Source organism: Chlorocebus sabaeus, chromosome 4 (genome assembly GCF_047675955.1).
Source record: "Chlorocebus sabaeus isolate Y175 chromosome 4, mChlSab1.0.hap1, whole genome shotgun sequence".
Taxonomy (NCBI): domain Eukaryota; kingdom Metazoa; phylum Chordata; class Mammalia; order Primates; family Cercopithecidae; genus Chlorocebus; species Chlorocebus sabaeus.
The window spans coordinates 89,066,601-89,092,605 of NC_132907.1; the positions used below are offsets into that span (position 1 = coordinate 89,066,601).

The 26,005-nt window shown below is 43.7% G+C and overlaps 1 protein-coding gene across 1 annotated transcript in view; it reads right to left on the bottom strand.

Moving 5' to 3' along the window:
• Nucleotides 1-26,005, bottom strand: part of ADAMTS16 (ADAM metallopeptidase with thrombospondin type 1 motif 16) — a 178,028-nt gene that overhangs the window by 30,617 nt on the left and 121,406 nt on the right. Inside the window, exon 18 of the mRNA XM_037988699.2 lies at nt 24,630-24,756. Coding sequence (XP_037844627.2) covers nt 24,630-24,756 — 127 coding nt within the window. The remainder of the gene's footprint in view (nt 1-24,629; nt 24,757-26,005) is intronic.

Sequence of the window (26,005 nt, forward strand, 5' to 3'; positions counted from 1 at the left end):
ACTGACTTTGTTTAGATATTTTAACAGCTGGCTAGGAAATGTCTTCCTCACACAGTTTAGGTGAAAGCCAGCTGCAAGAATACAAGCTTGTGTGTTACACAGATTTGATGATTTCAGATCTGACTTGCTTCTTTACCTAGGGAAATTTTCCTATCCTGAAGACAAGCCATTTTCTTGAGAAAAGAAATATGTTTCCTAAATCACTGAGAAGAAAAATTTACTAAACAATACATCATCTAAGTCAACAAAAGATACTTGCACGCTAATAATGAGATGACTGCAGACTGAAAGTAGCTTTAGGTTTTCTGAACTACTTGGATATTCATGGCTGCAATGCCATTAACACTATTATTTTGCCGGGATTGAAAGGTGATGTAGAGACGCACTTTTGATTAAGACACGCATTTTGCTGGAGGATGCTTTCATCTAGCCCAAAAGTTGGCAAATATCTTATTAAAGGACCAGATAGTAAATATTTCAGGCTGGTGGTGATCTCTGCTGCGAGGACTCACCCCTGCTGCATCACTGAGAAAACCACTGGAGACCCCGTGCAAATGAACAGGCCTGACTGTTCTCATGAAACCTTACTTACACAATCAGGTATGTCAGGCTGCACTCGGCACACAGACCATAGGTTGCCACCTGCTGATTTAACCAATTCTACTTATAAATAATAGAATTGGACATATCTGCGAAAACCAGGAAACAACTAGTGTTTTTAAGCACCCAAGACACCTTACAAGATAGACCTGTTGGAGTTTGATACCTACGTTGAGCCTAGCCATCATGGATTACTAGGAGATTAGGACAAGTGACCCCATTGTTGGGAATGTTAACAATGAAACTACAGCAATAACAACAAACAACAACAACAAGCCCCACATATTAAAGCCTGAAGTTCTAACAAAATATTTGCAAATCTTAAAGGGACGAAATGAAGCTTATGCAGACAGCTTCAAATATTGCAGCAAGTAAGAAAGCAAACCAGCCGCACCTTACATGTAGTATATGAATTTGGTTATTAACAGCCACGCAGAATCAGTGGCCCCTGCAGGACAAACCAAACGCTAGGCAGGGCACTAAGCTTTTTTTTCTATTATCTATTGACTGGTTTAATTTTCCCCGCAAACCAATGATGTGGACCGATGCTATTATTTTCTAAAAGTGAAGTGCAGAAAGGTGACATAAGTGGTGTGGGATGGGATTAAACCCAGGAAGCCCTGGGCCTGGACTCTCATGACTAGTTCTGGTTCCTTTTCAAGCACGCACACACACACCAAGTAACCGATTCACATACATTAGCCCACTGAACAACCTTACAGGGCAATGGCATTAGAATTTCATTTCACAAACAAGGAAGCTAAGGCTAGAGACACCGAGGGCCCTGTCTGCAGCCACAGAGGTTGATGATTGTTAGCATTATACAGCTGGACGGCAGGATCAGGAAGCCCAGTGAGCCTGGGTTCTTATCCACTGTGCTGCATTGCTCCCAGATAAATATAACTTCTGCAAGCCTGGCTAGTCAGCTGGAGAAAAATCTGATGTGAGTTTGTAATTTAACATTGCTTAGCTCTAAAATGACCTGGGAAAAATGTATATATTTAGTAATTTTGTGGGCTTGAATATTTTAACTGGACAATGGCAATTTATGTGATGCCTATCTATTTTATACCCAGGTAACTATAGAATTCATTACTCCTGGTAAAAGTTGTGTATTTCTACTTTCTGGCTGATTTTCTACTCAGAGCAGTTTTCCAAAAAGTCCTGAATGATTCAGTATTGAATCAGTGTCAAGTTACTCAGGGCCTTGATCATTCCAAACAGGTTTCCCTTAGTCATTATGCACATACAGATTGTCTATAACATCTGAAATATCTTTTCCTGCCTCTCACCGGAGCTATTTCGTGGTATTCTAGAGAAAGCCTACGTGTCTAACATGAATTTAAACATTTCATGAGTAATGTAGGTTCATTTTTCTTTCTTTTGAAATGAATGACCTTCCCACAGGAGATGGTTTAATTCATTTCTCGAGGTGTGAAATGCAATTTAAATCACGGAGGATTCACTAGCAACTGTATGGGCTTCCGTTCTTTGGCTTTTCATTTCTTGGGAACACTGTCAGCTTCCCATTCTATTACAGACATGAACCCTCCTCGCTGTAACTCCTTCCTTATGACAAGGATTTTAAAATGATGGCCTCCCTCCTCATCTAGTTCCAGGCTTTTCTGGCGCTTTTGCATTAGGGTTTCTTAGATTAATACTTAGAAATGATGTTCTCCAGGCTCTTGAGCCATTTTCTGAGAATTTTTTCCAGGTGTCCTCCTGCAGCGAACCCGGATGCTTTGAGGCTGGCCTGCAGCCGCCCGGTTCCCAAGGCTCCTGAGCTCCACTAGTCCCGGGGCTGTGAGGGTCTGGGCCGAGCAGGACTGGCCAGTTAGGACCATCCACCAAGGTTTTATGTAAAGTCTTCAGTGACAGGGTCGCCAGGAATCACCATAAATCTAATGGGTTTTAAGAAAGAAACCAAAGAAGTGGATCGAATCCATATTTTACACAGATCAAATCCACAAGCAAGCTGACACAGTCCGTGAAATCAACATCAATATCCTGCCTGGAGTCTCAGGGACATTCTCTGCTGTCAGGCAGTAAGAATATCTTGGTCACATCATTGGATCCACGAGGTCTCTACATTGCTTTCTAAGTGGTTAGCTTGCTCATGCTAAACAAAACTGGGAATCGAATTTCCTTGCTTTTAAAGAAATTGGTGAAAGCAGTCAATTCCATTCAGCAACTGAATGATAAGGTATACCTCATATACCTTATACCTCTGTAGATGGGTCTAGGCAAAGGACTGAAAAGTGAAGAGTTGAAATGACAGCAGACTCAGGAATACTGACTGTCATTTCCACATAGGATTTGATTTTTTACAATGATTTGTAAGCATCTGTAAGTTTTATCTTTTAAGCTTTCAAATAGCTACCACGATGAGACTCAAGTATGAGAGCATCAGATGCTGCAGACAGTTTTTCTGGCCGATAGATGCTGTTAGGCCAGGGGTCTGCCTAGAGTATATGGCTAACATTTGACATCACAGTCATCTTTCTTGATAAGTCTGGAACAATTTCATTCTCTGCAGGAAGGACTTCACACTGAGGCACTTTGAGGAGATGAATCAGCTCCAGGAAATGAACATATTGAGTAGGTAGTACAATATTTATGTAACCTCCTGGCTCCCGTCCCTTGAAACTACCTTTCAGATGCCTTCATTCTTCTTCAAGACACCTTCAGATTAGTTATTTCTGATTTTCTTTCTAAGTCTTAGGTACTCATTGGTTGAATCTTTTTCCCATCAAGTGGGTTCTATATATTAGCAGACACTAAAGGGTTATAAAAATGATTTAAAATATTTAAATAATATTGTTAGCTATTTAGGCTAGTCAGCTAAATAACTAGTTCAACAATGGTTACTGTTTCATTCTTTGGAATCAGCTTCACAATGTAAAGCTTTAGCCATTACGTCACAAAACTTATCAAATGAATCATGTTGAAACTGTCATATTTATCTATTGCTCTTAAAAACATTGGTCCAGAACACTAAGGGAATATGAGGAGGAATATACTGTACTGGTATCTCATTAATGAAATTAGCTGTATTAGAGTTGGCATAATTTATTGGTCTATGCTGCAAAAGAGCCTAATGATTCTCTGGTATTTATGTATATAAATATAGACATCAGAAAATACTCTATTTTAGATTTCAGTGGTTTCACATATGCTCAGTATTCTTACAACGAGTTGGGGATAGAGAAAGGCTGTATTTAAAGACCTCCTTCTCTAGTTCATCTGGTTTAAATGGGAAAGCAGCCAACTCTTGTAGCATTTATAATAATTCATTCTGAAGAGTCATACGTAGAACAAAGGAGCAGTGTCTGGGTAGTTTAGGCAGTGTTGTGATGTCTTCCTTGAAATGCCCCTATGATGCAAAGTCTATATACACACAAGTTGCAAGAGAGAATTGCATTAGCATTCACAAACTCAGGAAAGAACTGGGGAAATTAAAATTATTTGAAGTAAAGAAAAGGTTCTCCTGAAGAAGAAGAAGTGAAGGCATCTGAAATGCTGACCTTAGTGGAGAGTTGAATGCAGATGTCTAATGTACGGTTAGTTGTGTATTACAAGCTAAAAGGCATTAAGTGGCCTTGAATAGACAGTTAAAAATCTCATTGTCTTAAAGAAATCAACATCTATTGCAAGTCTCTGAACCATCTACAGTCAGATGATCCCTGCTGAGTAATCCAATGCCCAAATCCCTCTAGTTTATAGGGTTCCTATAATGCTAATAGCTAATGTTTAATGAGGTGCTTTATCTGCATGAAATCTTTAATTCTCACAACAAATCTGTGTGGTAGGTTTAATTATTGTGCACATGTCAGAGATTAATAAACAGGTGCAGAAATACTCATGAAAGTGCCCAAGGCGATGCAGGAGCATGTTGTGGAGCCAGGATCCCAGCACAGACAGGCAGACAGGGCTGCACGTGAGTTTGGAACATCGTGAGACCCATCATTTAGAGGCAGACCGAAGGCACACCCCAGATGTGGGCACACTGGCCACGGGAGAGTGTGGCCACTGCCAGTGCTGGGGAAAGCTTTCACAAGCATCCTTCACTGCAGGTGGAAAGGCAGCAGCATGGTTTTCATACAGAAATAACGCTCCTGTTGGTCAACACAACAGATTCTGAGTTAATGTCTTTGGTAACTATAAGGTCATACAATAATTTGACAGGTATGGACCACTCTTTGATAGATTTATTAAAAAAAAAACACATCTCTCTGAAACTTATTTTTTATTTTAAACATCATGGTGGTCATTTTGGGAGAGATGGTGCAAGTGAGGTAGTACAGATTCCTTTTCCCCAAATCAAATAAAGGCTGACAAACTGTGAACATCTCAAAAGAACCAAAACAAAACACTATTCTTGTTACAAGCCATTGATATTGGTTCCATAAAGCACTCAGAATAAGGGTGCCAGAGGAACAAGGCCTACAGCAGGGAGATCAGCTCTATTTTTGGTCTAGAAATGCCTTGTATGCAAATGCCCTGGTCAGAATGAGTTGGGAGAAAAGAAACCTCACATGGAACCTACAGAAAAATTACAAACCCCTCCCTACAAAAACACATATATGAAAAGGGTATATGGCATTAAAATTTTTAAAATATTCTGGAAGAAGATTGACTTCAGCAAATCAATTTCACAAAATGTGATTACACTGTCAGGTAACATAAGAGAGTGAGAATTCAATGACAACACCAAGTGGAGAAAAGAAGACAGAATTCTATCAACAGGAGCTGGCATGGAGCAACAGAGAAGCAGCAAGCAGCCAGGAAATCCAGGAGCAATCATCCTTTTGAACAACACTCCTGAGATGCTCACTCGCTGAGCAGGGAGACTTATACCATCAAACTTAAGAATCAGAAAGTTACGGCACAGAAGGACTGGCAAGGCTACTGGATCCACTTAAACAGACAATTCAACCTGAACAACTGTGGTCAAGACTGTAAAACAGAATTTACATGCATTACTATTGAAAGATTAGAGGTACACAATATAAAATTAATATTAAAGCTAAACTGAAACAAGGGAACTGCAAGCAATTATAACAAAGGTTGGAGCTTCAACTGAAATGAGAGGACTAGAGAATGAAAGAGGTGGAAATGTGCCAATAGCTTTATTTTGCCTGAGAAGGTCTTTATGGCTTTAGTTTAATTTGTAACATTAATAAATCAAGAAAGAGTGGCATAAGCAATGATTTTAAATTGTAGAGGCAACTATAGTAGTATTAGAAATATACGGTATGTTTTCTAAATAACGAAAGGGTACAAAAAAGAAGACAGTCATATAGCAAAAGCTATAAAAGAAAAGTAAATGTTAAAAAACATGAAATAATTCAAATAAGAAGTAAACTTAAACAATATAAGACATATTTTGAAAGGTAACACACAAATAATATAGACCAATCTTATGAAATGTATAAAAATTATAAAGAAAATACTATTAAAGCCACCAGACCATTAAAGAATACATAAAGATCAACTGGGGCTCATTACAGGAGTGCAAGGATGGTTTAATTACTCACACACCCCAAGCTTCATTCACCTAAGGCTATATAATGAGATGTACTTTTCTTCACAAATGTAAAGTCATGACTGCTTACTTCTTTTGAGTGATGGAAATGTGAATGGGTTCAAGTGTTCTTCGTTGATGGAGCTAACACAGTGTCATGAACACAAAGACACAGAACATCAGTCAACACTCAGCATCCTCTGTGACTCTCTGACTCTGGGGTCTCGTGAGTTTACACCTTTTGACTATTAAGCCCAGGATCCTGTGTGACTGGACAAAGCCAATCTTCTTGATAAAAGAAATAGTCACCAAGGATTGGTAGCCACAGAGCTTGAGGTAACAGTGTCCTGTGGGCCTTCTGGGGGTGAGGTGGGGGTAGGGGTATGGGTCTCTTCCTTGTGTCATGTACAGATTGTCACAAACTTTAAAAAACACATTTGTTAACTTCTTTTCTTACAATTTCTCCAAGGCCACTATAGAATAGTTATGTAGGAGAAAAGCCATGAGCAAAAATTTAGTCATGCTGAGAAGATGGAAATAAGTGAATGTTTCTATAATCAGATAAAAAATTACAATGTAATAGGTGATACATATCAAATAAGAGCCAGCACTTAATTGAGAAAATGCAGAAACATTCCAACTGAGATCAGGGACAGGAAAAAATACATTGTAGTATTGTTCTAGAAATATGTGCCATTGTCTTTAAACTAAGGGCAGGGGTGAGCAAGAGATATACACACTAGAGAAAAAAGAAATCTCACATGGAACCTACAGAAAAATTACAAACCCCTCCCTACAAAAACACATATATGAAAAGGGCATAAGGCATTAAAATTTTTAAAATATTCTGGAAGAAGACTTAATTCAGCAAATCAATTCCACAAAATGTGATTACACTGTCAGGTAACATAAGAGAGTGAGAATTCAATGACGACACCGAGAGGAGAAAAGAAGACAGAATTCTATCAACAGGAGCTGGCATGGAGCAACAGAGAAGCAGCAAGTCAGAAGTGTTTCAATGGGAAATTCCAAGACACTTTCCCAACCTTCCCTCTGTGCTTCAGCGTGCTAGGCACACATGTTGAGGCACCCCGGAATACGTACATACCTCCAACTAAGTCGTCATAAGACACACAACTTACAACTAAGTAGTCATAAGACGTTCATTGTAATAATTAGCAACAATAAATTGGAGGAGTGAAGGACACCCCTCCAATGTCCTTCACTCTGCCACAGGATCCTTCTCCAGAGAAATGGATGAACCCGAAGGAAAGAATCTGGGAGGTGGCAGAGCAGAAATAAAAGGCTTCCTGCCCAGCCACTGATGAAGGAGTCTCTCAACACAGAGAACATCTAAGTAAAGTCTTGGTGACTCAGCCTTAACGTGCCTGGATTCAGGATTCAGGATTCAGTTCAGGATTATTAGATATTTATGGAAGATATCAACACACACAAAAAAGGAGCATAATCTACCGCTCAGACACTGTGAGGAATATGGAGGAAAAATACTCTACAGATAAAAATACTTTATGGAAGGCGAAGAGAAGGGAAGAGAAAGGAAAGAAAAAAGGAAGGAAGGAAGGAAGGAAGGAAGGAAGGAAGGAAGGAAGGAAGGAAGGAAGGAAGGAAGGAAGGAAAGAAAGAAAGAAAGAAAGAGGGAAAGAAAGAGGGAGAGAAAGAGAGAAAGAAAGAAAGAAAAAGAAAGAAAGAAAGAAAGAAGGAAAGAAGGAAAGAAAGAAAGAAAGAAAGAAAGAAAGAAAGAAAGAAAGAAAGAAAGACAGAAAGACAGAAAGAAAGAAAGGAAGGAAGGAAGGAAGGAAGGAAGGAAGGAAGGAAGGAAGGAAGGAAGGGAGGGAGGGAAGGAAGGGAGGGAGGGAAGGAGGGAGGGTGAGGGAGGGAGGGAAGGAAGGAGGGAAGGAAGGAAGGAAAAAGAAAAGGGAAAAGAGAAAAGAAAAGAAAGAAGGAAGGAAGGAATGGAGGGAGGGAAGGAAAACAAACTAGTATCTTCATAGAGAAACAAGTAGAGCAGGATGCTTTAAAAGAGAAGAAACAAAGACCAAAAAAGAAAATAAGCATTTGAAAATATAAAGGAGGATAATCAGGTATAAAACAAACAAACAAACAGAAGCAAAACAAAAAGCATAAAACCTGTAAGATAAAATTAAAAAAACTTCCAGGACAAAAACACAAAGAGATGGACATTTGAAAAGAAAACACAAGAGCATCGTAACATTTGTCTACTGCGTTACAGTTCAGAAGGCAAGAGAGTAAACAAATGAAGGACAGTATTAGTAAAATCTATTTTCCCCAAATTGAAAGGAACCACTGTGGACTCAGCAAATGAGTGAAAATACAAAGCCATTAAAGCACATAAGAGAACAGAAATAAGTAAAAGTCCCTAAAGCTTCCAGAAAGGGGAGAGGAAAATGAAATAAAGACAGTTTCCAAATGAAGGACTGGGGATTGGAGGAGCAATGAACTTCTTAGTAGCCACAGTGGATGGGAGACAAGGACATTACGCTAAAACTCCTGGGAAAAGTGACTTCTGCCCCAGAATCCTGTTCTCTTTGCTAGTTGAGAAGCCTTAGAGGCAGTCAGAAGATTGCTTCTGTGTTTCCCACATACAGACAATGCCTGGCATCCACAAACAGGGTGTTCAGCATGGCAGAGACACACAGGAAGCTCCAGGAGGGTGACAGACCTGGGCTGGAACAAGGAGGGCAGCACTGGGAATGAGGAGTGCAGGGAAAAAGGGATGGAGAGATTGGCCTGTGAGGGCGAAATAGAGCGTGGGCATTTCACATGCTCATCTCCTCCTAACCTTTGTTCAGATGGCGCTTTCTATTCAGTCTACCCTACCACCTGCACCCCCTTCTCCTGGAATTCTAATCTCCCTTTCTCCCTTCGTTTTGTTTGTTTGGTTTTTTGTTTGTTTTTTTCCTCCCTTTTTTTCGTTTTTATCCATGACACATCACTTTCTAAAATATGCTATCATTTAAAATACACTATGTTTATAAACATCTATAAATAAAAAAATAGAAATAAACATAAAGTCAAAGCATATGGCCTAAATAAACACTGCATCTGTTGTTGACTCTGTGTCGCCCCCAACTTAAATACACGCTCCTCCAGGACGGGGAGCTTTGTCTGTTTATTCACTAAGGCGTCCCAAGGGCCTGACACATAGTAGACACTCAATTATATTTGTTAAATGAATCCATGAACTTAACATATATTTTGGAATTTATATAACAAACTTAAGCAAACAAAAGTCAGGCAATCATTAGCTTCTAGACAAACAACATTCTATACATGAAAGAAGACAGAATCAGGGAGCTCTGCTTTGCTAGCAACAATAATAAGTAATGATGACAATGAGTAACCATGGGTTCTAATCATGTAAGCAGGACGGAGGGACAGGAAGTTGGTGGTGAGAGGGTTGAGTGATATAAAACTGATAAAAGGTGCCACAAAAAAGCTAGGTCCTCACCTGCAATGGATAACAGGATAATCTTTAAAATCAGTAAATGGCTATCATGCATGTTATTTCCAAATATCAGGATCCCAGAAGAGAGAACCAAAGTCACTGCAATTCTCAGTGCTGGGTCACTGAGGTTGGAGGTGGCTGGGGCAGGGAACTGTGACTTCTCATAGATGGCTTTAAAGTACAATACAATGTTTTAAACAATGCTCATGTGGTGACTAAGTAATAAAAGTTCACTGAAATACTAGACGTAAGAAACAAAAACCTAAATTTAGTTTAAGTGTTGAATTTTAACAATTTATACAGATTCTTCTCTTTACTTCTCTTTAGTTTTTTTTTTTTTTAAGACAGAGTCTTGTTCTGTTACTTAGGCTGGAGGACAGTGGCATGATCATAGCTCACTGCACCCTTGACCTCCCAGGTGCAAACAATTCTCCTGCCTCAGCCTCCTGAGTAGCTAGGACTACAGGTACATGCTATCACACCTGGCTAATTTTTAAAATTATTACTATTTGTGTAGATGAGGTCTCACTGTGTTGCCCAGGCTGGTTTCAATCTCCTATCCTCAAGCGATCCTCCGGCCTCACCCTTCTACAGTACTAGAATTACAAGTGTGAGTCACCACACCCAGCTTAGTCTTTGTAAATTAAGGAAATAGATCACAAATGCATTAAAACAATGAAAAAGTCCTAACTATTGGAATTTCATTTGGTGTAAAAGTAAAAATCAGACTCTGGGACAGTGTGGGTGGCTGGAGCTGAGAGAGGAATTCTTCAATGGATTCTTGCCTCGCATTGGATCCAGACAAACCCACGCATTCTAGGAGACTGTGGTCTTCCTTCATGACGACTGCAATCATTTCAAACCTTGAAATGATTCTGTGCATTCACTGGTCAGCCTGGTGAGCAACCGCTCCTCTCTAGCACGTTCGCCCTATAGCTCAGGGGCCACTTGCAAATCATGTAATCTGTGGCAGGTGCTGGGCTGTCTATCATTCAGTAAGTATCTGCCGAGTAACTGAACACGCGCTGTAGTATACACAGTCTCCCCGATAAAAGCTGTCTTGGTGAATGGGGAGGAAGCCTGGTTTTCTTCTGTGAACACGCGCTGTAGTATACACAGTCTCCCCGATAAAAGCTGTCTTGGTGAATGGGGAGGAAGCCTGGTTTTCTTCTGTGATGTGGTTGAAGCATCTGTCCTTCCCCTGACATTTGACTGTTCTTTTAAATTACATTAGCAAACCTCAGGCTATGAGACAGCATGAGGGGAGATTTCAATCCAACTCTGTCATTGAAAGTCACAAATTCTAAAGTAGTGACATCTTCATACATTTCACATCCAACACATTTAGGATCTGCGATTTTCAGAATCAAAGGATGGTTTAAAAGACTGCAAAGTGTCACCATGTTTTCGTTAACAGAGTTCAATGCTCTTGAAAATGAGGCCTAGGTGAGTATCTTCAAAGAAATCGTGACACTAAAACATATTTATTCTTAATAAACACAGGGTTAATAAAACAGGTTTTTTTGGTTGGTTTATTTGTTTGCGTTTTTGTTCGTTTTGTTTTGTTTCTTGTTTTTGGCAAGAAAAAAAGAGAAAAATGAGACTAGTGGTCATACTCTGAGGGAGATGTTCCCTTTCTGGGGCCAGTTGTGCTGGGTCCTGTTTCTAGGCTCAATAGTCCTGGCTGACCCCACTCCAAACGTGAGCAGCCCCACTGTGTGAGTCAGGGATGCCTGCCTTTATGTCCACTGGCCCAGTCTCTCCAGAGACCTTCCATCCTAGTGTGTCTGTGGCAGAGCACCTGACCCTTGACCTGCTGCTTTCCAACACCCCTTGAAGAATGTGCACAGAAAATCTAGCAACACTGCATCACGGGTCTGCAAAAAGATTTCATCTTCAGTTTAAGCTCATCACAACTCACTTAGCTCTTTATGTAAATTACTTATTTCTCAGAGTTTTAAGATAATCATATGTGAGTAATCCTGGATATTTAGCAAGTCATAGTAATTTATACTAGGATCTGTCTTATCTATTTTAAATCAGAAAGTAGTGGTCTTATAGCAGAATATATCACTTCCAGCAGTAGCGGAAATGGAATAGAATAAAGCACAATTCTATGGATTCGTTAGAAATGAGCAGAGGCATGAAATGATAAGATGAAGAAAAGAAGACATGGTAAGTAGAAGACATACAATAAATTGGTGAACCTAAATCCAAATACAACCACACTCCATAAGAAGAGATTCAGCTTATGTTAAAAGAGATAGGTTTGGCCGGGCACTGTGGCTCACACCTGTAATCCCAGCACTTTGGGAGGCCGAGATGGGTGGATCTCCTGAGGTCAGGAGTTCAAGACCAGCCTGACCACCATGGCAAAACCCCTTCTCTACCAAAAATGTAAAAATTAGCTGGGCATGGTGGTGCGTGCCTGTAATCCCAGCTACTCAGGAGGCTGAGTCAGGAGAATTGCCTGAACCCGGGCGGTGGAGGTTGCAGTGAGCCAAGATTGCACCACTGCACCCCAGCCTGGGTGACACAGTGAGATGCTGTGTAAAAAAAAAAAAAAAAAAAAAAAAAATTTTCACTTGATAAAATCAAAATCCAGCACAATATTATTTACTAAAGACATAGGAAAACATAACGACACAAATATATAAAAATAAAAAGAATTAAGAAATGTAAGACAGGTCAAAAAAAATAATAATAAATGGAGCTGGTACCCACAGTATTAATTTCAGACAAAATAAATCATAAATTGGAAAGCAAGATTAGAAATAAGGATGATCATTACTTAATAACAAAAGAACAATTCATGCAGAAACTATAACTACCTAACAATACAAAGTGGAATTTTAAAGTCAATGGTAAAATAAAACTAAGAGAAGAAATGGAAAAAAAAATCATAATGTGAGATTTTAATAGACTTTTCTCAGAAGCAGAGAAAGTGGACAAATATAAAAACATAACAGATTTAAATAAGTGACTATGCAATTTGATCTAGTTGTCATATGAATAACCCTGTTCACAACACATTCCTTGATTCTCACGGGAAATATTTATAACAAACTCCCATTGCTAAGTCATAAAGGAAGTCTCAAAACTGCCAAAAATAAGATAACTTTAAAACTTCCTTTTATTTCGACATAAGAATACTTTAAATAACAGAAAAAAAATGTACCTGAAGCTTCCATGCATTTGGAAATATAGAATCACAATTCTAAATTAGTCATGGGTCATTGGGTCAGAGAATAGAGCAATGGTGCCTAATTGTGTCTAAAAACAATATATTGTGTTCTTCCCTCCAACCCTAGAACCTTGATTCTGAATGAAGCTTGCAGTTTTCAGCAAATATTTCAGGAAGCACTTACTAGTACACTTGCAGTAATTGCATGGACATAGATATAAATAGATTTGTAATGCAATCTATCTATTCTATCTATCCACCAGTTTGTTTTGTATTCTCATTCCAAAATATTTGAAGCATGTGCTATGGTTTTAATTATTAAGGGACAGTTATGCTGAGTGTGGGAAATCTCAGTGAATTTTAGAGCCAACCACACTGGAGTCCCAGAAAACAGAGTAATGAAAATATGAAAAATTTAATGATTTAACCTAAATAACCAGCTAAGTTTCCTGAAAACTAGAAGTATTCTTAAGTTCACAAGGTATCTTTCTGCCCTTTCTTATATGGATCATATACAAATATGTGTGTGTGTGTATGTGTATGTATACATTTAAACATTTAAAAATAAATGTGTATATATAATATATATAATAAACATTAGTATATTATATATTATACATTAGTGTATATATACACACATTAGTATATATATAACACACATTAGTATTTTAGTATATATAATATATAAGTTATAATATAAGTATATATAACATATACTTTCGTTAGAGACATATGTAGGCCAGTGTCTGTACCTGCTTAAATACATTTCAAGCTCATTGTTTTGGTGCGAAGTGACATCTTCTCTAGGGGAGAGACAGTAAGGTGTCATCTTTTATACCTCAGAATCAGCATTTTGAGGTGATTAGACAGTTTCAAGTCATGGCATTCTTACCTGAACTGGTGACGTCACACTGTAACTGAATAGTTCCCTAACAGTGTTTATCTTTTATTTTATTTTAGTGCTGTTGTGTGTGTGTGTGTGTGTGTGTGGTTTTTTTTTTTTTTTTTTTTTTTTTGAGACAGGTTTTCACTCTGTGGCCCAGGCTGGAGTGCAGTGGTGTAACCAGTGCAACCTCTGCCTCCTGGGCTCAAGTGATCCTCCCACCTCTCCCTCCCAAGTAGTTGAGAGCACAGGTGTGCGCCACCACGTCAGCTAATTTTTGGTATTTTTGGTAGAGCTGGGGTTTCGCCATGTTGCCCAGAGAGGCTGGTCTCGAACTCCTGAGCTCAAGCCATCCACTTGCCCCAAAGTGCTGGGATTACAGGCGTGAGCCACTGTGCCAGGCCCAGCACTCATTCTGGAGGGGCCATAGCACTTCTTGTTTCCCTGGTAAGACTGAGATTGGTTAGATGTCTTTGCAAAGGGCACAGTGGTGGGCAAACAGGTACCCAAAGACGATCAGGTGGGCCTCAGCACGGTGGCTCCTGTGGGTGAGCCACATAGTCCCGTGTCCACCCCACTGGGCTCTCTCCCAGCAGAGCAGGGAAGCCTTGGGATCTAGAGAACAAAGCTCTAATGACTCTGGAAGGGCCCCTCACTGTCACTTCTTCCCCCTGCAAGTACTCCAAAGCTGAGTAAAACTGGCTCTCATTCCAGAAGCACAAGGAAAGAAATAGCAGTGAACTGCTGCCCGCGGGCCTTTGAGGCTCACACCCATGATCCAACAATGGTATAAAATGGCTTCTTGAACTCAAGGAATGAGTGCATAGTAGATCTGCTAAAACACCCCGCATTCTAATACAATTCTCAAATATTCCAGAAAGCCACGTTGACACAGAAGTGGGGCTGCCTGCCACCCCGGCTGTGACATTCGTGGGCCCCAGTGCAAAACAAATGTGCCAGGCCCCTTGTTAAAAATCCTTTGGAGGCCAGGCGCAGTGGCTCACACCTGTAATTCCAGCACTTTGGGAGGCCGAGATGGGCGGATCACAAGGTCAGGAGATCAAGACCATCCTGGCTAACACGGTGAAACCCCGTCTCTACTAAAAATACAAAAAACTAGCCGGGCATGGTCGCAGGTGCCTGTAGTCCCAGCTACTGGGGAGGCTGAGACAGAAGAATGGCGTGAACCCGGGAGGCGGAGCTTGCAGTGAGCCGAGATCACACCACTGCACTCCAGCCTGGGTGACAGAGCGAGACTTCATCTCAATTAAAAAAAAAAAAAAAAAAAAAAAATCCTTTGGAATTTCACATCAGCAACAGCAGAGAATAAAACCACACAGGAGGCTCCTCTAAGCAGGGAGCCCTGGGGGCTGCGCGGGTCTCACTCCCAGGAAGCCCATCCTGCTGCTTGGGAAGGCGCAGCTACTTAGATAATTAAATGAACCGAGATGTTCACTTCTCCAGCGTTCCTGTGAGCAAAACCCTCTCCTATACAAACATCACCTAAGCAACCAGGTTTCTTTTCATTCCCTTGGTAACCTGTGCATTACTGGGTGATTAGTATTTTCACGGCCTCAGATCGAAAAGAGATAAGGAACAACAGAAAAGGAAATTGCTCTCCCCTTTCCATTGCAAGTGCTTCTAAAGGAGAGCAGTGGAAATAACGCTGCCCTGCTGAGCCTTATCTTTCATTTCTAGAGCGTGCAACAAGCAGGCAGAGCTACGGACCCATGTATCTTGGTTGTAAAAGGAATTATTCCACTAATGGGTTTTGTATAAGCGAGAAGAATAAACCATCCAAATATCAAGTGGAGATGGGGCTACAGAGAAAACAAAGCATTTGATCACGATATGTGATCCAGACTCTTACTCAGCGTTATCTAGACTCTTACTTGACGTCCCTAGAAGAGTCCTGAAAAACAGAGGGGGAAGTCTCCATTTATCATCTGGAAAGCATTTCCTCTTGTATCTTCAATCCCCTGTCCAGGAAGGTGTGTGATTAGTGTTAATGCTTAGAAAATGAGAGTTAAGATCAATGACCTGAAGAGCCACTCCATTTAGATAAACTGAGAAGTATAAAGGGAATAAATATTTGTGTGATTTATCATCCATGTTTCAAAAGCAAGTGATAAAAATGCCTGATTCATGTTAGAATGCAGATGGAGGCAGGGCAGCCGCGGGAGGGCCGTGGGCTGCTTGTCTGGGCAGCGCCAGCGCACGGAGGAGGCTCTGTGTGAGGGAGGAGCTGGAGGAGGGAGAGCTGGAGGCTGAGCAGCTCCCCCACGTCTGGGAGGAGCAGGTGGGAATTGCTGACGCCTCTTATTTCTCTAGGATACTCCTGCTGACCGAGGCTGCACAGACATTTTAAGAGAATCTCCAGCAAGACTTCTAGACACCCAACACCCTGCCCCCAGCAGAGATTTATGACTTAGGGGATCCCATCCAGCAATGCAATTGCAGGAGCCTGCAAGTCTGCAGGACGGTCTCCGGGTGCTGAGGAGGAGGCTGGGGCTCCAGCCAGCACAGCGGGTTTCCTTTTTCATTTAAGTTAAAAGTGAGAAGGCTATGGATTAAGATGCTTTACAGGTTCCACCCCTCAATCCTTGTGGGACCCTCCTTCAAGTTGAACATGAAACACCAGATCACACCCCCCTGAGCCCCACTTAGTGTCAGACAGAGCACGAACTGTGGGGAAGGAAAGCACTGCTTATTCCCTCGGGGCTGCGGCTCCAGCTTTGCCAGGCTGCTGAGGACACAGGTCGGAGCACCTGCAGCCTCGAGGCCAGGGAAGCCTCGCAGGGAGACAAAATTCGGTAAGAAAGATGCACACTCCATCCTCAGAGAAATGGAACATGGGTTTCCTAACCAATGAATCAGGAACAAAAAAAAATTGTTAGTATCCAGAACATAATAGAAATATATTTTGCATTTCAGAAGAAAAGTAAAGTAGCATTTTAAATTAAAATCTATGCTCCCAACTCAATTGTTAATATAATACAATGAAACAACAATCTCCAAGGGTTGATATATGCAATGTAGGTCCATTATTCTGTGTTTTTGCCATGGATAGTTTTGCTTTATAGACTAAATACATAACTGTTGTGAATTTGTTTCTCCTTTTACAGCAACAATAATCATAGCCGAGATTTAGTGAGAGTTTATCACACGTGAGAGCGTTTACGTGGAATCCTCACCTTATCTTAGGAGACAGGAAGCCTGGATCACGCCTGAAGTGGGGAAGGCAGGGTCAAGCCCAGGGAGGCAGGCAGTGTCATGGCTGCACCTTTGACAAGGAGCAATGCCGCCCCGCGCCTTTGTCTGTCTCTGGCCCGTGGACATAACCCATGCCAACGAGGCCACTCCACAGAAAGAATTCCAGTGCAGGAGAGTTGTGGGAGGGGAGTCTGGAGATCTTGTTTCTCCTGTGAGACATAAATTTACTGAGCCCCACGGGCGATCAGGCCCCTGCTATTTGCGGGCGTTGGATTAGGGGTGGGGAGATCGACTTGGTTCTCCTTAAGATTCTCCCAGACAGGAAAGCATGGCATCGGGTTCACAGAGAGCCTTCTGTATTGTCTCAAAGTTTCCCCTTTCAGAGGGCAATATGAACCTTCCAAAATATGAGGTCCGCGTGTCAAAGGGTTCCATCGGATGGGGGGCTCCAGGGTTGACTGAAGTGGATGTGGGGCAGCCTCAGTCTCACGTTTCTACCTGCTGTCGGTACATCAGCTCCAGCTTCCCCTAGACTGGCCCTCTGCTGCTGAACTGCACCTTTTCTTCCAGCACACAGTGCTCTTCACAGCACGTGTGTATTAAATCGTGTTTGAAAGAGTCAAGTGTAGAAGATAGGACACAGCAGAACGCAGGGACGTCTTTGCCTCCGAATCTCTCGATACCAGAAAGACCAAGCATAGAGAGGCGGAGGCAGAGGAGGCTTAGCCAGAAAAACAGCAGGAACCACAGGGCGAAATGGGTCACTCATATGGAAAATAAAGGTAACTTCCAAAGGCTCCTCTAGAGGCTTGGGCCGTCTGCCCCTTGTGATGGGAGGGAGGGCAGAGTAGGGGGTTGGAGGCACAGAGAGATATTGGCAGGAGGAAGGGATGGTCATTGTTTCCTTCTCTTTAGTCTGAGGTCCCAGGTGGAGAGTGTGGGGCAAGGAGACGGAGGAAATTGTAGGTGACGTGAACCCAATGTCCTGGGAGGTGGGGAGTAAATGACCCAGGAACAGGTGTAAGGATTGTGTACCATCCTTGGGTGACCACACTTTTAGAGTGAGAACATGCGATTTTGGGGATAGCATTTACTGCTAATCTCCATGTGCAGAGTGGGTCAAGAGTTGGGGGTATCCAGACTGAGGTGACCAGGGTAGTATAGGGGAGGTAGGGTGAAGCAAGGCAGCTCAGGCACTGGTGAGGGGAGGGTTCCAGCACTGCCATGGACTCTGCCTGGGTGGGGGCTCCGGGGTCCTGGGCAGTGAGCGGTGGGAAGATCAGCCACGCAGTGAGACAGAAGGACAACATCAGTGTGGATCCTGAAGCACAGAAGCTGCATGACAAGAGGCATGACCTGTCTAGAGAGGGGTGTTCAGGACCGAGAGGTCACAGGTGAGGTGTGTGTGAGCTCAGAATGTGGTTGAGCTGCACCAACTAGACCCAGCAGGCGAGGCTTAACAAGGGAGGGAACGGTTCCCTTTGTGTGAGTCTGAGCTGGTGGGCAGCCGTGGGGCGGGGGGAGCGCAGTCCTTCTCCAGGTCACCAGGCTCGACTACCTCCGTCTTGGCCCTCTACTCCCCTAGGAGGTGACCCCTGCCCCAGGGGCTGCAGCTGCTCACTAAGGCTAGGCCCTGCTGTAGCCACAGAGGTGGGCAGAGGAAGAGGAAGGAGCAGCTGCCTCTTGAGGGCTTGGCATGGAGGGCACAGGCTCGCATCCCATGGGCCAGACCTCAGCGTGGGAGGACAGAAACAGTGTCCAGCCCGGATCCCTGTGCAGGTGGGTATATACAGTGTATGGGGCAGAGGCTTCTATTAACAAAGACAAGAAGGAGAAATGGACCTTGAGGGATCCTTCTGGGCAGTTATTGTTGATGGCAGGAGCGAGAGACTGAATCAGGGGAGACCATTTGAGTGGACAGTCAAGGAACAGACAGGTAGGTGCGTTGGAAGGATCCCACGGGTGGATTTAGTGTTGACAAACTGACCACAGCAGTAGCAGTAGCAGTCGCAGTCGCAGTCGCAGTAGCTGTGGTGACTGAGTATCTGATGAGACCTCCGTTTGCAGCACGATGGTGAGTCAAGGATACTGCAAATGCTCCTATCTCGGGGTCCTCCCAGGGGAGCTCCTGAAGGAGGCTGATGTGAGGCAGATACTTTACACGAGAGACACGTGGGAACATACAAATGTAGTTTAGATGTGTTAAGGAACAGTTGATTCCAGAAGCTTTGTGATGTTTGAGTAGTGCCTATTTCTCAATGGTGGCAATCCAGACAGGACCTGTCCAGCTTCTCTACAGAACAGCCCTAAGGGAGAGTGGAGTCACAGAGCTTGGCATGTGACTCCACACATTTTCTTTTTGTCATCTCACAGCTGGGCAAACTGAGGCATCAAGAGGTGAAGCCACTTCCCCAAGGCCACAGTGCCAGCCTGAAATGTCTCTTCCTGGCCTAATGGGACCATGGTTCATCCACATCTCCTATGGACACATACTGAGGTCCCATGTGAGCCAGGCACGTTTCTCATCCCTTGGGATGTGTCAGTGGACAAAGCAAAGATCTGATTCTGATATGGGTACAGGGCAGGGAAGTGCTGGGAGGAGAAGGGCGGGGTCCCTGGTGAGGGCTCCACCCTTGGGCCTGTGCCCATGGACCTAGGTGAGGACAGGCATTTCTGTTTTCATGCCCAAACGTTGCACTTTCCAAGACCACCCTGGCCCACCATTTCCCCATCCTGTGCCTATACAAACCCTGAGACCCTAGCCAGCACATAGACAAGCAGCTGGACGTCGAGAGAAACACATTGGTGGAAGAACACACAAGCGGTCGGGTGTCGAGAGAAACACGTTGGTGGAGGGGCATGCTGACAGGCACCAGCAGATGCCGGCGGGGCCATCAACCAGAGCTTGTCTGGGACGGTCAGAGAACTCAGCTGTGGAGCAGCCCAACTCCAGGGGAAAGACCACTTTCCCATTCCATCCCCTTTCTGGCTCCCCATTTGCCTCATTGAGAGCTACCTCCACTCAAAAAAACCTTGTACTCATTCTCCAAGCCCATGTGTGATACAATTTTTCCAGTACACCAAGGCAAGAACCCAGGATACAGAAAGCCCTCTGTCCTTGGGATAATGCAAAGGGTCTAATTGAGCTGATTAACACAAGTTGCCTAGGAAAGGCAAAACTAGAGAAACACATTGTAACACGGGCCCTCTGGGAGTTCAGGAGCCCTAAACATTCACGCTTAGACGTTGCTGTGGGGTCGGAGCCCCACAACCTGCCCATCTGCCTGCACCCCGTAGAGGTCTGGACAGCGGGCCATCAAAGACGCGAGCCACACCTTCATTGTACACCCTGCAAGCAGGAAAAGGGAGCTCCTGTCATTTCAATTCCAAAGAGATATTTCCAGATAGTAAGTGCGAAAATTCTGTACCAGGAACAAAGATTTATCGAAATGGATACAAGAGGTGAGGATGACAGTCTTGGATAATGGTTGAGGGTAAGGGCAATTTTACCTGACCATGTAAGAAGCTGCTTAGATTTCCATTATTGAAATTCAATAACTGTATTATGGTCTCGCTTGGAAAGCAATGTTTGGACAGATTTAAAACAGGGTGAGACGATATAGAAACAGCAAACCACTAAGAGTGACAGTAAACGAGCAGCCACATAATCTCCTGTTGAGCATGTTCTACCTGAGGTTTGGTTGAAGAAGAAGTCTGGGTAACACCAGGAAGAGTAGCCCCAGGAGGAGGAGAGCTCCCTTCCCACTGGGCCCATCCCCAACATCCCAGGTTTCCTCTTGCCGTGAGTGTCAAGGAGGACGTCCCTCTGGGCACTATGGGGGAGGCGGCAAGAGAGAAAACAAACAACCAACAAGCAGATTGCAACAATGGGCAACCATAATTTAAATGAACTCTTCTGCTCTTTCCAAGAAAGAACCAAAGCAGCTGCCAGCATTCTCCCCTTGCGGTAGGACGGAGGCCCGTCCTAGGGAAAGGACGCAGTTGCTCCCCTCTGCCACTGCTTTTGCTTCTCTCTGCTGCCCTGAGGCCGCCAGCTCTCCTGCTTTCTATGCCTGGTCCTGTGGAGTTTGCAGATGCAAAAGGGTCTCTTCAGGGGTATCCCAACTATCACTTTGTATCTGAATTATGTGATACTTCGAAGCACACAATTAGGAGCCCAGACACTGGTAGCTTGTTCCTGTGTTGGGGTGAGTTTTCTCTAGCATTCTTTTTAGATGGGCTTCACTGAGTAGACCAGGGCCGACTAGACTGCAAGGCTATGCTTGATCCATTAATATGACTAGCTTGAGAAATAGCATTCAAGCACTCAACATTTCCAAATACCCTGAGCTTTAACATCCTGACGGATTTACTTCCACATGGAACTAGTAACCCTAGTTCCTCCTGCATGTGAAACTCACACACGCACACACACACACACATACACACACACTTCTTTAAGTCTAATTTAGTGGTTTCCCCACTTCACAGCACTGGTAACTAGGTACCTTGAAGAACCACAGATGCTTCTCGCTTAACAAACCTGGACTAAACACGGTATGGAAAGAGGAATTCAGCACAGGAAGCGATGCTCCCAATTTCCATATGGCAAGGCAAGGACCTGCAATCAAGGTCACAGTGATGTCAACACCAACTGGAATGCACGCAGACTCCACTGTCTAGGGAGCAGGGGGTGGGAGATCGAGTTGCTGCAGCAGTTGACAATGTTCTGTCCTTGGCCTAACTCTAGCCAGGTTCCTCTGAGCCCGCTTCACCACAAGGCCTCACCTGGGCTTATGAAGTCCTGAAGAAACACTAACATGGTTTCTGACAGCTCAAGGCTACATCCCTAAGATAACCCCAGCCCCTTTTAAAGTGCCTGTCTGAGAAATCTCAAGGCTTCCCAAAGCATTTCCTGTTTGTTCTGGCTGACACCTGAAGATAGGACCCCTGTCTCCCAGTCTCTGTGGGAAAGTGGGAGCCTCACTTCTATGATCGCCAGTTGGCAAACCAAGAGATTTCACAAGGACCAACCTTTCTTCATGCTTTTTGCAGGTTTTCACCTCCCCAACTCTCCTGAGCCCTGAGTCTGCCCCTCCCTGTTCTTCTATTCTCCCTGTAAAATGCCCAGTCATCTCTGCTGATCTAAGGGGAGTTCACTTCAGGCCACAATGTTTTCCCTATTGCAGCAGGGATCACTGACTAAAATCTCTCCTGACCACTTTATCCAGTATTTGGCTTCGTTTTTCTCTGACACAACTCAGCAAGGGGCTTCCATTTCCTTCGGACAGGAAGATCACTTTTGCCCACAACGGTGCCATGCTACATACTGCCTCAGCCAGCCATGGGGTTTATTTCCTAAACGATGTGGGTGTGTCTGTATTTGCTGTGTCATTCCAGACACAGAGGGAGCCTCTGGTGAGTGGGCTGTGCTCTTGTCATGGAGCTCAGCACAGGCTGGAGGCCTGTCAGGGTGGGAAAGGCCAGCAGCCAGCTCTACTGCAGTGGCCCACAGGGTTGGCTCAGGGACAGCTGAGGGCCGTGGAGCATCATCATGGGTGTGCATCAACTCCACAGGCCCTGGTTGATACTGGGAAGAGTCTCCCAGAGGGAGTCCCACGCCTCAGTGTGCTGCATCTTAAGCACTTAATTTCTTGTGTAAATTCTGACTGCATCTCTCTCCATAGCAGGTCTTGGGAAGTGGTGGTTCAGGAACCGTGACTGAGGCAGGGGTGGTGGCTTTATAAGGTGACAGGTCCCCGATCACATCAGGGGCAGGTGTGCTGGGAGGACAAGATCTTCCCAAGGAGGTGTCCTCCTTACTGTGATTGCAAGAAGGGTCCTGGCTCTTCAAATGTTGGTAAGTGACCTCCTTCTCTTTACTGAGAGACCAGGGGTAACACCTCCAAAAAGAGAGTGCCTCCCGTCTTCCTGTACTTTATTGCCTCGGGGAGAGTACCCAGCTTCTTGCTTTTGAGGCATAGTTCAGCAAACTTGGAATCAATTTGCCAGCTATTGTGGATCTTTATCATCAAAATGTATTAGATTATCTTGTATTAAGTCTTCGAGTGCCTTGGGCTATTTGAAAGATCTAGTTGGAGCTAGAATTTCATTCTGTAAATATGTGATCTCAGGTGCATTTTAATGGAGGCAGGAGGCAGAGAAATCCTAGGCAGACAGGGGCAAGTCCCCATGAAACCCCAACTTCAAGCCAAAAACAGCCCAAAACCCACAGACCAGAGGGAGAACTTCCATTCCTGTTTGCCTACTCTCTTTCAGTTGGTTCTTTCTCAATAATGCCTTTTAAGCAATCGAATGTTGCCCTTTCCAATAGTACATATGGCCTGGCCTGCCCCCATCCTGTGCCTCTAAAGACCCCAGGCTCAGTTGGTAGAGGGGAGATGGCCTAACTTGGGGGAGGAGACCTCTAAAGACTCCAGGCTCAGTTGGTAGAGGGGAGATGCCCTAACTTGGGGGAGGAGACCTGCTGACTTTGGGAGAAGACGACCTGCCATTTTCATACCCTCTCCAGCTCCCCTCCCTGCTGAGAGCTTTTTTTATCACTTGATAAAATCATCTGCCCTCACCATCCTTCAGTGGTCAAGCATGACCTCATTCTTCTTGGATGCTGGACAAGAGCTTGGGGCCCACTGAGCGTGGGTACCAGAAAGGCTGGCCCTTTGCCCCTGCTGGTGGAGGGCAGCTGCCCCACACTACAGGGTTGGGGCTGACTGAGCTGCTAACACACCTCTGTTCATTGGGCTGTGGATGATGGAACTAAAAAAGCTAATTAGCACATTAACACCCACTCTGGGGATCTGGGGTCACGGGCACCCTTGCCTGGGTACCACTATGTTCCTCTCCAGGCAACACGCCTGGTCTGGCTGCGGACTTTACCTGGAGCTTGCTCCTGTGTCTTCAGATCGACAAGCTGGATCCTGTACACACTTGCTCACATGCTCCCTCCCACAAGGGGCTGAGTGCAGGAGGCCAAGTAGACAAGGCGCCCCTGCTAGGAGTCCAGCAAAGGGCCTGAGAAAAATCCTGCATCAGTTTTCACAACCTTTTGTGACATGTCCCACTTAAAGATGAAGAAAGTGAAGAACAGCGGGATGAAGGCCTTGCCCAGACGTGATAGCTCCTGACAGTGTGGTAGGACCATGGCTGCCTCAAGGGGGTCCTTCCCCACGTCCTGCCTTAGAGAACCCAAGCTTGGGTTTAGGAACTCCTAGGGGCAGTAGCAGTGAGGGTAGAGTAGGGTGACAAGAACCCTGACTTTCTGTGGCTCCAGCCCTCACAATTGTATGTTTGCAAGGCACTGAGGAATCCAGGGTCCATTCCCCACTGGCAGGCCTTTTAACGCGTTCTTCCAGCAAGTTTCATTCGGCAAGAAAAGCACACACTAGTGGACAGGACAGCAGGCTAAGAGAGAATGCATCATTATCACCATAGCGTGTTATCACTCCTGCCAGCCTGCAATCAATGAAAGCACAAATACAACAAATAGGACACCATTCTAAGAATGTCCACTTACAGTCACAGGAATTTCCAGACCACTTCCCAACTAAACATACTCTCTAGGTCCCTTGTCCAGGAAGCTCTTGTCCCCTTTGCTTCTCCACTGTTATGAGTGACATGATGGCAATCAGCACTTCTCTGTCTATATCAGGAGCTATAAGACTCACTGAGCACGTCTGCAACCTGGGAAACCTGCTTTGATGAACACGATGCTTCTTACCTGGGAGGACAGGCGGACACTTTGCAAGGCACCAGCCCCGTGACAGGTCGAGTCTTGGGATTGCAGAAAGATGTATTTACTTGAAACTTCAGGTCTCTGTAGCAGCCCTCCCTCACAGTCATCTGTCCTATAGAGAAGGATGACAAGTAGAATAAAGACTCACATGCATGCCCCACAGTAAAAGGTAGATGGTGAGCTAATAAAATCTCTTTCAAAAAATCTTAGCCATACTGGCATATCTTTGTGTGAATGACTAACTGGCCAACTATTAATATTCCACTTTTCTGACGTGTCTTCATAAGTTGTAGTTAGTGAGTTTCATTCATTTTAAGATGTATATATTTTCCCTCCATATTTTTATTTGAACATCTTTAAAGTCAACATTCGTTTTGCGATCGATGTCATCATACATTTGCTGAAATGTACCTGCTTCTTTTCTACTCTTTCCATAGCTGAAAACACCAGTGGATTTTCAGCAGAAACACCAATATTAAATATGCCTGTTCCACTTTTCCATTTGAGATGACAACAAGAAACAGTAATAAATCAGCAGGAAACACAGACAACAAAACAACAAGCAGTTTGTCACCAGAGAATTCAGAGAGCTAAATCTGAAAGGCTAACTTTAACAATCATGACTTAGGTGTTGCATAGAAGGAAGTCGATGGAAATGCAAGTTTGTTTGATTCTCAGCCTCTATCTATTTAAGACTTTGTGAACATTCCTATATTTGTTCAATATTTCAATTAATTAAATTTATCTCAAAGGGATTTTAACTTAAGTGAGGTACCAGGAATAGTCAATTAATTGAGACAGAAAGTAGAATGATGGTTACCAGGATCTCGGAGGAGGGAGAATTGGGAGCTAATGTCTAATAGTCACAGAGTTTCTGTTTGAGAAGATGAAAAAATTCTGAAAATGATGCTGGTGATGGTTGTACATCAATGTGAATGTACTTAATAGTACTAAAATGTACATTCAAAAATGGTGAAAATAGCAAATTTTACATATATTTTGCCACAATAAAAAAGAGATACTTTGGGAAGCTGAGCCGGGTGGATCACAGGGTCAGGGGATCGAGGCCATCCTGACCAACATGGTGAAACTCCATCTCTACTAAAAATACAAAAATTAGCTGGGCGTGGTGGCATGTGCCTATATTCCCGGCTACTCAGGGGGTTGAGGTAGGAGAATCGCTGGAACCAGGGAGTTGGAGGTTGCAGTGAGCCGAGATCGTGCCGCTCACTGTACTCCAGCCTGGCGGCAGAGCAAGACTCCGACAAAAAAAAAAAAAAAAAAAAAATTACAGCTAAAAGACACTTTGAGGAATGATATTAAAGAGTGAATGCAGGACCAGGCATGGTGGCTCACACCTA